Raw genomic sequence first — 16,498 nt, 5'->3', positions numbered from 1 at the left:
GCTGGTTCCACTGAGCCATCTCCCCGGCCCCTTGATGCTGCTTTATACAGAGGTGATTTAGTGAATGCTTTTAGTTTATTCATTCTTAGTTTACAGAAATACATTTATTTCTTTCATGAAGTTTATATTCTTCAACTTAGTTGAATCCATTTACTCTGTGTGTATGTGTCAGAGTGTGTGTCATCTCTGGAATTTTTTACACATAAGGTAACGTTGTTTGTGAATCTAATTCAAGCATACTTTACTTCTTTTTCTCGCCTAGTGTATGCTAAGATTTCCCATAATGGGTTAAATAAAATTGGTGAAAAAGGCAATCTTTTCCAAACTGTTGGTCTTTTAGGGAAAACTTTCAGTGATTTACCATTACCACATTAAGATATGAATTTTGTGCTGCATGGTTAGAAGGTAAATGATAATTTTACCGTAAGTTTTCTTAATGTAAATCACTAGGGCATTGCAGATCATGAAATCCATCTGATGAATGGAAATCCTACCCTATTTCACTTTAAAGAGAAATCCTTTTCCCTGTATTTCTTGAATTATATTCATCTTTATTTGCATGCCTTTATTTGAATAATGTGTATGCTAGTCTTTGTGTAATTTATTTAGAAATTCGGCATTGTGATGAATCTAAAAATTAATCATGCCTTTTGTGCTGACTATGAACATCTTATATTTTTCAGAAGATGCTTATAAGACTCAGGTTAGGATTGACAATGAACCAGCATACTTGGACATCCTGGACACTGCTGGGCAGGTATGTGCTCTTTAAACCCAGTGTCTGGGACTATTTTATTCTTTAATTTCATACTGTAAGCACAAAAATGAGCTTTAACTTTTCAAGCAGAACATATCTGACATAATAGTGAATAAATTTGAAAAGAAATGGCATGAAAAATATGATGTATTTCTCATTATCAACCAGAATATTGTAAAATTTACTGAATTTAGTAAGCATTGAAGTGTAAGTAAAATCTTGCTTGAAAATTTGAAATTAATAAATATTCTATCATTCTTCTTGAGATCTTCACAATACTCTGCCCTACACCCAAAAGTGAAAATTAATTCTATTAAAGACTTTCTAGTGATATAAAAAGGAAGTTCTGGTTATCATATGTATTCAAAGAACCAAGGCTAAAGAGACATTTTAATGGAATAAGTGAAATAACCAAGATTTAGCATAATCTAATATTTCAATTTGCAAAGATGAAGGAAAGGCTGGAAAAAAAAACAGGATAAATAATTTACTTGAGATATAAATACATACAGAATAAAGACTACACAATTACTGTAAAATATTAAGAAGGCTGTCATAGTTATGACATTTCAAAGTCTTTGGTGTATTTAAAAGAGTAGGTGTTTACTTCAATTAATAGTTTTAAAAATCCCATTAAAATAACATATATTAAGTGTCGAATATATGCCATATCACTTAAAATAAGTAAATATGGGCTGGAGAGATGGCTCAGTGGTCTAAAGCACCTACTTGGAACTAGCTTGGCAAAGCATCAGGGACCGCGGTTCGATCCCCCAGCACCACATGCCAGCCAGCCCCGCCCCCTGGTGGGCTGAGCTGGCCACACACACACACACCACACACACACTCTCTCTCTCTCTCTCTCTCTCTCTCTCTCTCTCAAATAAATAAAAAAAAAATTTAAAATAAGTAAATAAATAGGAGGAATAAATAAAAACTTTTATTGTAACATAAGACCAAAGAAAGAAAACAGAAAAATAAGAAAAAAAGAAATTTTATGTTTATAATATAAGGGTATTGTGAATGAAAATGAAACTGCCTTTCCTGGAATATATAAGTATTCTCAGTGGAATATTAAATGAAAGAGAAAACTGATCTTTGCTAGGCTTAAAAGAATCCTAAAGATACAAAAAGGAAATAAATCAAAAACTAAAACGTGACAAAAATTAGCTCAGTGGTAGTATACTTACTTAGCATTAAAATGCCCTCAGTTTGATTTCTCATAAATATATATTTATATATATTAAGCATGATTTATTTTTCATCTTTATATGCCACTACTAAAAATAACTAGTAATTGAAATATTGATTTGCAAAATCACTAGAAATAGGCAGTCAATTTCCACACTTATGAGTTGCATAAAGACTATTTGAAATCTATATATTAACAAACTCATTTGTTTCTAGGGACATTTGGACAATGAACTTATGATGGAAAACTGTTATGTCATTGGTGATATTTAGAATAGAAAACTATTTCGATCATTTGTAAGGACTATTTTATCTAAGGCAAAGTCCTCTTGGTTTCCAGGGAAAATAAAGGACCACTTAGAACACTGAGGCTATTCAACTGCAACCAACACAATAAGGCCCCTTTTTTAAGATACTAAAATCTTTGAACTAGAAAGGCTAAATAGTAAAGTTGAATTACAGAAAATACTCATATAAATTATACCTTCAGAGAAACTGGAACTCTTGATTTGTTGAATTAATTCAGTTTACACTCTGCAGCACTTTTGTTACATAGTCCCGTCTATGAAGTTGATGTAACAATAAATAGCCGGTATATTTATCTTCCTCATTATTATAAGTTTGAGCTTGTCATCACTCACATTAAGGGGTTGTAGGCCAAGGAGACAACATGCTTCTTCTGACCCACAGCCTGTAGAAGTACAACTATTCTGCTATCTTCCAAGAAAAAAACGTTTCGGGTAGCCCCTGGACTTTGGAAAATGCAGAAATAAGAAGAGCAGAATTAAGCTCATAGCTAGGCAAGGAGGAAAGCCTACACTTTGTAAACCTGAAGTAGATCTTCCCTTGCTGCCACACTGATTTAGGGTGTGGAAAAACCCAACAACACTACTTGCTTTAAAATATTAAGTTTAAAGTTGTTTGCCATATTATTATTTTGGCAAGCACTGATCAATGCAAAATAATAAAGGAACAGTTTTAGTCCAATGTAGTTGGAGATGGAAAATAATATTTATGTAATGGTAAGGTAGTAATTGATGAAAGACAAATCTGAGATTTTATGCTCTGGTAATACACCAAAGTACAGAAGGATAAACAGATGGTGATATGGTGGCTCCCAGACGGTTATTAAATCTGCACGTGTAGGGTGTGGGCTGCACAGCTGTATTAACAGAACTTACATCCTAGTAGGTGACAGGTGAGAAGGCCATTGAAATATTTTTTTAAATATCACCTGCTGTTTTCAGCACTATTACTATTCACATTTGTTGAAATTTTCCATTCTTACACTAAGTCTATAGGACACACAGATTGTTCATGTTATCACATAGCAATTATTATTTACACAAAGAAGTGAAGTCACTATCTTCTTTGAGGCTGTGCTAAAGGCCAGGACCCCACCTGTTTTATGTTTAGGCTCATAGGAGATAAAAGGTACTATGTCTTCCACCCATGAAGCTTCATTGTTGACATTCCTATGATATAAAACAGATTTTTTTAAAACAGCAATGTTATTTACCTGAAGATTTATGAAACTCACCAGCTGTACAAGACATAGACCTGAAACTAGCTTTGGGAACCGAAGGGTGGCTAGCACAACCATGATTGAAAAAGGGGGAGACACCAACTAATGGAATGAATGAGGGTGGATTTATCCAGGCTGTTTGTTCAGATTTCTTTTGCCCTATCTGTGTCACATTTATTCTTTCTGAGTATAGTACAGAATCCCTGCCACATATAAGTTTTCAAGAGAAGAGAAACAAAATCTTTATTCTGTGGGTTTTGTAGTTTCTAAGTTATAGTTAAGGACAGCATATCCTGTACCACATTAAGCCACACCTATAGCTTACAGTGCCACAATAAGTCCACGGAGGGAAGGATGGACCAGCATCAAGTACAGTATCAAATGGAAAGGACTTGTACCCTACAATGTTGTGGGGGTTCTCCTGTTTTCACTTTGTTTTATTTTCAAAGTGCCATTTATCCACCAAGTACTTTCTAAGATTGATGTTTTCCTTTGTTCAAGCATTCTATTTCTGAAAGGGGGAAACATTGAGAAAGATTTAATTATTAGAAAGCATTTCTTGCCAGGAGCTAAACATTATTTTCCTCCCTAGGTTCCTATTGATCCTCAACCAATCCCTTGATAAATTATATTACTAATTTTATAAGTGGTAAATTTTAGGCTCATAAAATTTAAGTGATTCACCAAACACAAAGCTCTAGAGCCAGATCCCGCTAGCAATCACCCACACTCCCTTAGAACCCTTTCTTACTTTACTTTTTTTTTAATGATATCCCTTTGCTTATATCAAAAATTGCCATAGATCAAGACAGTGTAAAATACAACCAAACACAATGTTTCCAAAATTCTTAATATTTAGGGTACTGAGCATATGCTAATAAAGATTTGTAGAAGCTGGACATGGTGGCCCTGCCTCCAGTCCCAGCACTATGAAAGGATAGGCAGGAGAATTCCAAATTCAAGCCCAGTTTGGTCAATTTAGTAGTTTAGAGAGAACTTGTCTTCAAATTTCCAATGAAAAGGAAAGCAGCTGGGAATGGAACCCATGTAGGGCAGTGCAGAGACCCTGTTCCATCCAGAACTGTAGCAAATTGTGATAAAGACTATATTAAAAATATATAAATTTGCTAATAGGTTATCTTTGAGCCCTTAAACACCTGAATCAAAAATCAAAGAGCAGACTTATACTTTTTTAAAGAATGAAACTCTAATAATAAAATTTGTCTAAGAAATTCAGTTTAATTTAAATGTATTCAAACTCATCCTTACAAATAATAGTAAAGGTACTTTTCCTTCAAATAACTTAGATTTATTTTTTTTTTGATGAGCCATTGTGCACGTAACTGAAACATGCTAGACTTATGCCTTGCCTCAAACCTGTTTTCTCTCCTGATTAAGACATCCTAGAATAATGAACATGGTGGAAATGTGTCATTTCATCTATCCCCTAAACAGCTCTGCAGTTAAAGTAAGTCCCTTAGCTAAACTGAACCCAATTCACTCATCTGTGAAATGAGAGAATTAGACTTGATCTCTAAGGTGCCTTCCAGATTTAAAACCCTGTGATTCTGTGCATTACTATTGGCCTGATTTGTAGATAATTCTTTCCTGAAAGCTTTAATTGCTTTCATTCCTTTAACTTTGATTTTTCCCGATGTTCAGGGCTTATGTGTAGAGAGAATATTTTAAGACCTAATCCTTTCTTCAGGACTCACTATATTCCACATATGGTCATAAATATTTTAGAGTCTGAGAAACAAAATTCAGCTATCGTTATGGCAAATAATGTATAAAATTCTGAGATTATCAAACAGTACTTTCACCGGGGTATTTAAGACAGCACCTCACTAACTATATCCGGCTGTCTGTGCATGGTATCAACTCTTTAGTCAGATTTTACTGCATTGTGATAGTTTTGATTATTTCATAGGTGCTGATTAATTTATCGGATTAGTTCAAGAAATTTCACACATGAAACAAAATGTATAGGAAGGTGGATTTTAATAAAGCACCTGATCTTCAGTTTGCCAAGAATTTTCTTCAGTTAGATGTTTATTTTAATGGAGTGCTAAGGAAAGACAGAGGATCTATTCCCCTACTGCTTCCCACTCAAGCAAATTTCTCATATCGATCCCTACCCAACACTGAGCTCTAATATAGGTCTTTCACAACTATAATTTTTACATATATATTCCTTTCATGTCAAGTTGTATTATGCATATATTACCTCTAAAAGTAAGGTGCAATTAGGGTCAAGGAGATGGCTCAATGGAATAAGCGCTTCCCCGGCAAGTGCAAGGGCCCAAGTTCAATCCCCAGTTCAAAAAAAAGAAACAAAAAAAAAACCCAAAAAGTAAGGTGCAATTGAAAAAAATATTCTAAACTTAGAACTTAGCTTTTTTATGTATTTGGTACAGGGTCTGCAGGGTCTCATTACTATAGATCATACTCGTAGTGATCTTCCTGTTACAGCCTCCCAAGTGCTGGGATTACAGGTGTGTGCCAGCACCATCAGTCTCAATTGCCATCTCAGGGTGCCTTGGTGGTGGGATGGCCCAGGGATTGAACCCGTGATCCCTGCATCTGCCTAAGCAGGTGCTTTAATCTGCTGAGCTATTTGGCTGGCCCTTCTAGAACTTACCTTTATCTGAATGTCTTGCCATGTATTCATCATGACATTTTAAATTAAAAGTGTATCTATTCATTCAAGGGGAGAAATTTAACTGCCCATTACCTGTGGAAGGCTTACAGAAGTCAATAATGATTTTATTAGTAATTCAATGTACTCGGGGGTAAACTAGGTGAGATTATAGATCTACATATATATGTTTGTGTGTGTGTGAGTGTGCATGTATATATGTATTTCACATTGATAACACAATGAAATAGATATACATAAGTCTGCAATGCAATATTTATTTTTTCATATACATACAAAAAGAAGTAAAATCACTGTTTTTCCAGACATAATGAATTTATGCTTTTAATTTTACATGTGTACAAAAATAATTCAGGGCTGAGGAGGTAGCTCAGTTTCATAAATGCCTGCATGGTATGTGTAAGTTTGAGAGTTTGATCCCCAACACAAAAAAAAAAAAAAAAAAAAAAAAAAAAAGAAGAAAAAGAAAAAAGAAAAAACTCAGACCCAAAGAGAAATGTTATATTTCATTATCACATTTTAAACCATATCATCTTTCTAATTATTTCATAGTGAATTTCATTATCAAACCATGTTTAAACATTTAATTTCTTGTGTGTGAAGAACATTAACATGTATGTTTATTATGCATATTTTTAGCTGAAGCTTAGCAGTTTTTGAGACTAAACCTGTCAAATTAAAAAGAATTGATTTATACTTGACGTTTAAGTACTGAGTCAAATGAGTACCAAGATTCTCTGAAGTATATTTTTATAGAAATAGTGAAAAACTAGAATGGCACTGCATGACTTCATCATTTATTTCTCACTTTCCTGGTTGCTATCAATTCCACTATTTGATGGACAATCGCAGAGCTTTCCATTTTATAATTACTGCTGGGACACTGTGCAAAAGGTCCTCACACTAAGCATAGTCTTCAGCAGAAGGTCTGTAATAGATTTATAAATGTTTCCTACTTAATATTTATTGAAATAACTATACATAAAATTTAAAGGTGCTCCTGAATTTCACATATTGCAGCTTGTTTGATTTACAAATAAAAATATGGATCTCAGCAAAAGTAAGAGTTATATACCAGGCCACATGGCTTCTAAATGTCACATTTGGCATCATCTTTGCACTATGCCTCTGGGTCATCCTTGAAATTCTACATTGAAGTAGTTAAATTACCTTTCTTAAAAGCTATCTCTATGAAAATGAATAGCGTTGAACTATTTATAAGTGGCAGTGTTCAGCATTTGTGTATTATTTGGGGAGAATAGCAATGATAGGATTAAAAGAGATGCAGTTGGAAGTCAGGAAAGAATACTGGCAAGAAAAAACGAACCAAAATTCAGAATAATAAGTCAAAGAAAATTCTGAAAAGCAGAAAAGAAGTACTGCCAGTATAAAAACTTTGTTAACACCATCCTTTTTCTTTCTTACATCCTTTATAATATTTTGAATCAAAGACTTTATCTTTCTTGTTTTTATATGAAGTATATTGTCTGAATATTGATTAATTGTTACACAATGTTGTATTCTGGTTGACATCTACAAAAGCAATTGAGTTACCAAGAACAATAACATGTTAGCTAGCCCCAGTATTTATTTCATGAAGGAGGGACATACTGAACAATAATTTTCAATAAAAATGAGTAAAACATATAGATCATATATTCTCTTTTTGTCATATCTGATACAAATTGGATATATAACATTAAACAAAATGTTTATTATTTCTGTAATTTACTTTTTCCTTATGTTAAAATAAATAGCCTTGATTAAATGTTATTTAAAACATTTTTTACACTAATGTTCTGTCATTATCAAAGCTAGCTACTTTTTCTTTGACAACTGCATTATTCTGTATTGGACAGCAATTATGTTCATCGAACAATATCAATAGATGATAAATTGAAGCAAGTTTCAAAATATTTCTCATTGTTAAAAAGTTTGAGGCTATGAAGAAGTCATGATGTCAACATCTTCCTTAATAAAACATGTCATTAACATATTGTTTTCACTTACATTTTACCAATGAAAACCGTCTATATTCACTCAGATATGATAACCCAAAAAAGAGTAAATCCAGAGGGCTTTCTCCCAAAATGGCTCATATCACAGAGGAAGTATATTTGTGTACGAATCTTCCAATTTCTGAGTCTGTCAAAATAAAGATGTAGCTGGAATGGTGGATCATGCCTGTTAAACCCAGTACGTGGGGGACTGAAACAGGACGATGTTTCAGTGAGTTCCAGACCGGCTTGTGTTACATAGTGAGTTGAAGGCCTGCCTAACCTATATAACATGATCTTGCCTTAAAAAAAGTTGATAATAATGCATCAACACCATCCTACAAACTTTCAAGAAATAGGATATTTTGATTGCAAATCAAAAGTTTTATAAGAACTTTTCCTTGGATTACTGTTTTTAGTTCTTTTATGAGTACAGCAATACTATGATGCTAATTGTTATTATTATTATTATTATTATTATTATTATTATTTATTCTTTTCAGGGTAATAGAGGGTAAAAGAGACTTAGAGTGATTTTGGAAATCCTGGTCTTGAAAGAAAGCTACAAGGGGTCAGGGAGGATTTAGAGGAAAGGAAGTGAAAAGCTGGGCTCTTGGTACTATCTTTCGTTTTTTCTGGGGGGGACTATTTTTGTAATTGAAGAAGTTGAGTGCTTCTTTCTAAATACTATTTTATTTTTTGCATTTTACAACCTAGATAAATGGAAGAATGAAAAAATGTATGTTGATATGATTTGATTGTACTTTGAGAAGCTCTCAAAGTTTCATGGGTTGTAGTTTGTCCTCAGAGTCATGATACTGAGAAGTAGTGAAAACTTTAGCAGGAGGATCCTACTAGGAAGTAACTATGTTATTAGGACAATGACTTCAGAAGATATTAGTAGTAGGCAAGCATTTAGTTCTCCTGACAGTGAGTTGTAATCAAGGAGCAAAGCGGTACCCTCAAAATTCCTGAATCTGGCTTCCTTTCTTGCTATGTGATTCTCCTTTTCTTATACTCTCCTACCACTCTGCTGTCCACCATGTTGTGATGGAGCCAGAAGGCCCTCACCTGAGACACTCACTGACCTCACTGAGCAGTTAATGCCAGTGCCATGCTGCAGGGCCTCTAAATCTGTGAGCTAAATAAAAGTTTCATTTAATAAAGTGGATGGCTCCAGGTATTTTGTAATAGCAGCAGAAAATGGACTAAGATCTAGGGTATGAGAGATGAGAACCTTATCCAGAAATGAATTTGACTGAAGTAATGTATAGAACTTGAATTAGGTATAGAGGATGTGGTAGAAACTTACATGGGAAATACCAATACCTCCATGTCTGGCCTATTACTAGATGTATTATGAGTGCTTCTTAATTATGTAATTTTTCAATCAATAGTGAAAAAATGCCTAAGCTTTTGTCTCATTTATTTTTTATTTTGTTTATTCATTAGGTTAAGACTGCTATTGAATGGACTTCTACTAAATCATTGATCATTCTTAAAATCTTCAAAGGGTTTAGAAAACAACTGTTTTTTCACTTTGAATCTAGAAGCAGATGTAATTTGAGAAACCTAACTTGTCCATTAGAAGTCCATTCTCCAATTAGAGAGCAGAGTTTATTGCCCACATTCTTGGGAACTGTTTTACTTTTTGTACTAACTAGTCCTAAATAGAATGGTCCTGTTTACTGAAGTGAGTAACTGCAGACAAACTACAAACAAAAGATTTAAGATGTATTCTTCCCCAGAGCAATTAAATGTCTTCAGAGAAATTTTCTTTAATCAATAGAATTTGACAAAGAGTTTTTATAGGACTGTACTGGAAACTGGTCATTACATTTACTTTTATATTTATATCCTCTGAATTTTAAACTATTTTTAAGGAAAATAAAATCAATAATGAACATCTCTTCAAGGGACTTCTATCACTAATAAGGAGGTGTACTTCAGAACATTTTGATGGTAAATGATAGATCCACCAACTAGGCTATCAAGAATTTTGTACACATTAAAAAATCAGAAAGTGAGTTTTCTTGGTGAGCTTCTGAGATAAACTTGTGCCCTGATTTCTACTTTGAAGCAAATCAGGTGGACTGTCAGAGGTTCTTCGGGTAAGAATGCTTTCATGCCATAGCCTAGTACTTCTGTGGGTGGCTGTTGAATTTTTCTGGTGTTCAACTTGTTATCAAAAAATATATGTATTCCATACTGAATTCAAATTTAAAATAAAGATTATAAATACCTTATATAATGGAAATTTGAAATGCATTTATATCAGTAGTATTTTAATAGGTCTATAAACTAAGTCTTTAAAGGATGAAAATAGTCTTAAAATGATTTTCAGTGGGTTTTATCACATTAGTTTATCATTTTTGTAAGCTTTCTTCTACAGTATAATACAGGAAAGCCCCATTTAGAGTAAAACACAAAGTGCTATAATTTTTTCATTGCAGATACATATCCAACTTTGACGTCAAAATCAAATTGCTGTTCTGGGAAGCTCAAAGTGCTTCCTGGTAGAAAAACTGTTTCATTTCAGCTAGGTTTCATACATAAGTATGAGAAAGGTCTGCTTTTATAGCTACCATGGTTTTGCTCATGAACATTTCTCTCTTACATCCTTTTACCCGAAATTTCAGAGAAATGTTGAGTTATGCAGAACTAAAAAATCAAAATACAAGTGAGATTGCCTTTTTCATTCTTTCTATAAATCTATAATGAGCTAACTGAAGCCAATCATCTCATTTTGCTACAAAAAGCCAATAGAAAGACCACATTTCCAAGAACTCTAGAGACAGCATTATGTAAATATGTATCAGATGTATTCCCTAGGCTGAATGTCCCCAGCTTAGTCTTGATTAGAATTCACATTATGATTATAATTATATTAGGGAGGCAGGGACCCTTTGTTGAACCCGAATTGATAAATACAACAGTAAGGTGAACAAATGAACTTCTCAATCATTTCCACAACATCACTTCTAGTAACAAATTTAATAATATTATTTGCCAATTATTAAACTTGCAAAAATCAAAGGGGGAAAAACAACTGCAGAATTTGAATCAGTTTTAGAACACTGAATTTCTTGCCTCACTTTTTAGTGTACCATCAGGGTAAATGCTAGCTGAAAATGTAGAGACAATAACATTTAAGGTTTTCCATTTTTTATTCAAAATGTTTATGTATAAATTCTTTAAGTCAGAGGGATTTACAGATTAAACCCCAAAACTATATCCTTCCCTCATTAACATTTTACCCCATGATTAATAGTTCTTGAAATATGAAACCACATTCTTAAGTCTACAAATCACACTTTTCAAGATGCAAGCAGAAATTTAGCAGCATAAATAATAAATTAAAACGTTATAGAAATTAATTCTAAAAGATAATTGATGAAAATATGGAAATACATGAGGTGATTAAAGCATGTTTAATAACAAGAAAGTGATTTTTATTCTAAGCTGCAGTAATGATGAACCCTAACATCTATGACAAACAAGCAAAGAAAACAACATATTCTCTGGGAATACTTCATTCTATAAAATGTTATTTTTTATTTTATTGTTTATTTTTATTTTATTATTACTATTGTGTGTGTGTGTGTGTGTGTGTGTGTGTGTGTGTGTGTGTGTAACTGGGGATTGAAGTCAGGCCCTTGTAATAATGTCAGCAAGAGTTACAATTGGACCCATTAACACTTGAGGCAATGAACCTCTTCTTCTAAAGGAGATGTTTAGGAGGCAGTTCAAATGCCTCATTAATGTAATGCAACAAGGCACCTGGTGAAAATTGAGTTCATGTTGCCACACTGGCTTCCCAGGTGCAAAGGCATCTGCATCTCTTCTCACCACAGAGGGGTGCCAGCCAGCTCCTTCCAGATGTAGAGTAAGGTGCATCAGGAGTCCATCTTCAGGGACAGGCTTGAATCTCCTGCCAGCTTCGCCTCTACACAGTCTCTCCTTTGTTGTTAAATCAAGGGGGGGGGTGGCACAAAACCTGGAGGCAATTTCACCCTTGAGCTCAGAGGTCACAGAAATGTTGCATCATGTGTACCTTTCTGGGCTGCAAGAGAATGGTGGCTGTGGAAGCAGCCACACAGCCTGGCAGGACATGATGGCAACTAAAAAGTCAAGCAAAATAAGGGTGTACATATGATTTGATCCCTGACGTGCAGGACTGAACAACAGAAGCCTCACATGTTGTCTGTTTCTCCTAAATAAATGAATCTGGCTCATTCATTATTTCACAGGAAAAAAAAAAAAAAAGAATGTCACAATTTTTTTTTTCGGTACCAGGGATTGAACTCAGGACCTTGTGCTTGCCAGGCAAGTGCTTATTCTACTGAGTTATCTTCCCAACCCCTCATTCTATGAAATGTTGATGGACACAAACTAGTATACATCCTCTTATAGATATTCTTAAGAAAATTTAAGATAATACCTTTTTGATAGTTTATTATAAGGCTCATATTAACATGCAGCTTAGACTCATGATCTTTTATGAGTCCTACTGTAAGCACTGAAACTACTCAAAGAACCTTCTCTGAGTCTTCTCAATGGTATCTGCCTTTTAGTAGTGTTGCCCCTGTAGATACGCTAATTATGTTTGTGAATGTACCTTTCTGTAATAGTTTTTAAATTTCCTTCTGAAGTGAAGCTTAGCACAGCAGACCTTCATGAAGATTCAGTATCCTTGAAAATCTTCCATAGATACATGCAAAATTGGAAGAAAAAAGAAAATAGAAACAAATATATAAGAAATTAAGAAGAGAAAAAGGAGAAACAATTTAAAAAGGAGACAAAACAAATTAAGCATCATCTACATATCTGGTCATATGAATAACTGATTTGAAGACAACACTATACATTACAACAAATACTATTAAATTCATATTACTTTCTTAAGTGAAATTCTGTATCACTTGTAATTTTTCTATTTTAATACTATTTTGTACTCTCTTTAACAAGTTAAAAAATTATAAAAAGAGAAAGTTTACCACAGAAAAATGAAGCACAGAAATAGCTAGAGCCCTTCTAGTTCACCTATAAATATTAAATTGCTAGTTGTTATTGATAAAATTTATTTTTAAAATACTTTGTTTTACCTCACTACATGCTTGGTAGTATATGTCACATTAATCCTTTCTGGAAATATTGCCGTATTTAATTGGAAGAGTTAGCAAGTGATGCTTTCACTCACGCTCCACAAATGTGGTGATCTGCCTTGTCATCGCCTCAGAAATTTCTCATAGTCAGACACAGGTAAGCCACTTTGTTATTTCGCACAGCTACAGTGTCCTCAGTAGGCTCTTGGCTCCTGAAGTTAAGGGTTAAACCCTAAGCAATGGTTTATAGTCCAAAGAAACTATGAACTTTTATGAATGCAACAGTTTCATCACATGAGTTAGTCTAAATGGAGGGTAGTGACCTAAATCTAACAAAAAATTGGTCCCCAGGCCTCTTAAGATAAAAGCAACAGTCTAGCCTGAATCTTCAATTAAGTTTGCTTCAAGGCAGAATAAACTTTTCTTGCTGTGCGAACTCTAGAAAACACTAATGCATCAAAATTTTCAATAAGCCACGAGGATTTCCTTTTAAAGTTAGTGTCTGATTAAGATATGGAATAGAAGCCATGACTTTTAATTTTAGGATTTTAGAGTGATGGCATAATATTGGTCAAACTGATTTTTGCATATATGTTAGTCATGGAACTCAGAAAAGAAGTTTTACTTTTTTAAAGCTGTATAATGCTTTTTATTTATTATCATAAAAGGATCGTTTTAATACTGACAAAATTTCTATAATTTTTAACTCTAGCATTTTAAAGGCAAATAACACCATAGGCCCCAATGTTATTAATTTTTGTAAGGCATGATGTATTTCAGTATAAAAACCCTTTGAAGTGGAAGATAAGCTAATTTGTTTTAAATCAAATACTTGAGTGAGGATCACTATTTAAGACCAAATTTTTTCCAACCAATGTTATTTTATAAACAGTAAATATAACTAATTTAGTTATTAGCCTTTATAAAGAACCTCTAACATTTACACATGAAACTGGCTATAAAAGCTATTCTGATTAAGTTAAACAGGGTATGCCTTATGCACCTGGCCTAGCAGAGAAGGTAGATAGAAAGCCACACAGAAGCATGATAAATGAACACTTGTAATTGTGCATAAAGACCCCATCCTAATATATAAGATGAAGGTAACTAAAGTTTGTAAGGTGAGATGGGATCTTGAGTTCCTAAAGCAGCTAGAAAGGATAATAAAGTATTGAACGTGGCATGTGTATATGTTTGCAGCCAGAGCGAGATTGGTAATTTTGCAAATTTAGAGACACCTGGTACCTGCTCCGTTAGGAACTTTGTGGGGGTCAGGGGCCATACAGGGCCACAGGGTTGAGTCTAATCTTGGAATAAGGTTAATCAATTTGAGTTTTATTCCAGGAATAATATGACAGAGTAAATAAAATTTGAGGTTGTATCATAAAGAGTATCACTCTGGGACAACTGTGGCAACCCTATGGCATGCATGCCGCAGCTGGCTGTGTGTATCATGAAAAGCTCTAGAAGGCTCACCAAGATGATGCTGAGAAAGAACAGTGGGGAGACAGTAACTAGGGAGATTGCTGAGCTGGTGCAGAGTTCCCTGTGGAGGATGACAGACGGGAGAAGCATTGCTCTCTAGGCTCGTCGTAGATGAAGAAATAAGACCAGGGGGGCTGTTCCAGGGTCCCAAGGGATCATGTCATGTGGTCTAGTCATGGTTGACATCTGAGCTTTGTCATCCAATTATATACTATGTGTGGTAAAATTATTTTGTTATAAAACAAATTTTCCCTCTGAAAAACTTGCCTTTATTTACAGACCATTTTTGTGGGCTGTTTTGTGAATTAGCTCACTTTTGAGTGGTCAATGTTTCTACAACAATCAGAACACACTGGAGGTTGTGGCGCAGGCCTGTAATCCCAGCATTTGATAGGATGAGGCAGGAGGGTTGTTGTGAATTCAAGACCAGGCTGTACTGTAGAGCAAGACTGCCTCTAAAAAACAAACAAACAAACAAAAAATTCAATCAGAATTGATACCATTTTTAACCCAGCACTTGGAACCAGATAACTTGTCAATTCTAATTTCTCAATGCATCCAAAGGTTCAATACCCTACTTACTAAGAACAGCAAATCAAGAAGAACACGAAGAACAATAAATAGGAATTTTGAGATATTGTTACAAAATGCATTTAAAATGGTCTTTTTTTACATACTGAGTTTACAAACTTGGGAAATATTTGAACAGCTAGTATTAAAATCAATTCTTTATAAGAAACTTATTTTTTATAGATTATTTTCTTGTCTTACAAAAACTGGGTATTCCTGGTTCCCAAAGTTTTTGGAATGCCATATTCTCTTCATTTTACTTATTGTACTTAAGTTTCAGCTCTTCCTAAAATGCTTACTAAGAGTCAGACATGTTTGACATCTCCAAATATTTAATACCATGTACATAATTTTATAAGAATTTAAATTAATTAGGTTGCCTGCACTGATAAAGCAGGACTCAGCCCTGTGCTAAGTGTTTAAACTGGTTTGTTAACCACAATTTCTTTCACCTCCCAAACTGTTGTTAAAATAGCGATTGGCAAGACTGCTTCAAAACTTGGTATTTAAAAATCTAACTCTTATAGATTCACAAGTGTCTTAAATTCTTGTTCTACTTTAATGATACCAAAACTGTAAGCATGAAGAATGCATTATGGATATTTTATGCAAAAATATAGCTCCATTTGGCAGATTAATTTTAAAAAGGGGGCATATTGGCTCACCATCAAAAATTGGAAGATAAATATACATTTGTATGTTTGAAGTGAAGATAAAACATTTAATATATATATTATATATATATCATTCATAATGATTCTTTTTAAGTGATTTTGCTTAATAGTATGAGGCCAGACCTCCTCCTCCTCCTCCTCCTCCTTCTCCTTCTCCTCCTCCTCCTTCTTCTCATCCTTCTCTTCCTTTTCCTCCTTCTTCCTCTTCCGTCTTTTTCTGCAGTGTGACTTTGCTTAATTGAAGTACAGCTTTCATGATTTGCAACCAAAGGAGCTCCTCTACTCTCTGAGCATCCTTCGGTGACCAAGATTCCACTGTGATGTGTGGTACATATTAGGACCAAATCCTTTGCCTCTGTCTTTCAATGCTTCTTGTGAGCTGTGAGACAGTGAGTGCAGTATCTTTGATTATTTCCTGTGCTAGGTACCAGGAGGGTTATAAGCCAGATAGCACCAGGTGCAAGCAAACCCTCATCAGAGAGACTGCTCACTGCCTGCGGCCTGCTGCCTGTTGAAAGTGCAGCCCTTCGGAATA

At 34.2% G+C, this 16,498-nt stretch overlaps 1 protein-coding gene across 1 annotated transcript in view; it reads left to right on the top strand.

The window, feature by feature from the left end:
* Nucleotides 1-16,498, top strand: part of Rit2 (Ras like without CAAX 2) — a 442,929-nt gene that overhangs the window by 143,908 nt on the left and 282,523 nt on the right. The window contains exon 3 of the mRNA XM_004623614.2: nucleotides 684-757. Coding sequence (XP_004623671.1) covers nucleotides 684-757 — 74 coding nt within the window. The remainder of the gene's footprint in view (nucleotides 1-683; nucleotides 758-16,498) is intronic.

The sequence above is a fragment of the Octodon degus genome, unplaced genomic scaffold, assembly GCF_000260255.1.
Source record: "Octodon degus isolate 3935 unplaced genomic scaffold, OctDeg1.0 scaffold00003, whole genome shotgun sequence".
Classification (NCBI taxonomy): domain Eukaryota; kingdom Metazoa; phylum Chordata; class Mammalia; order Rodentia; family Octodontidae; genus Octodon; species Octodon degus.
This window is presented reverse-complemented; position numbering and strand designations above follow the sequence as displayed.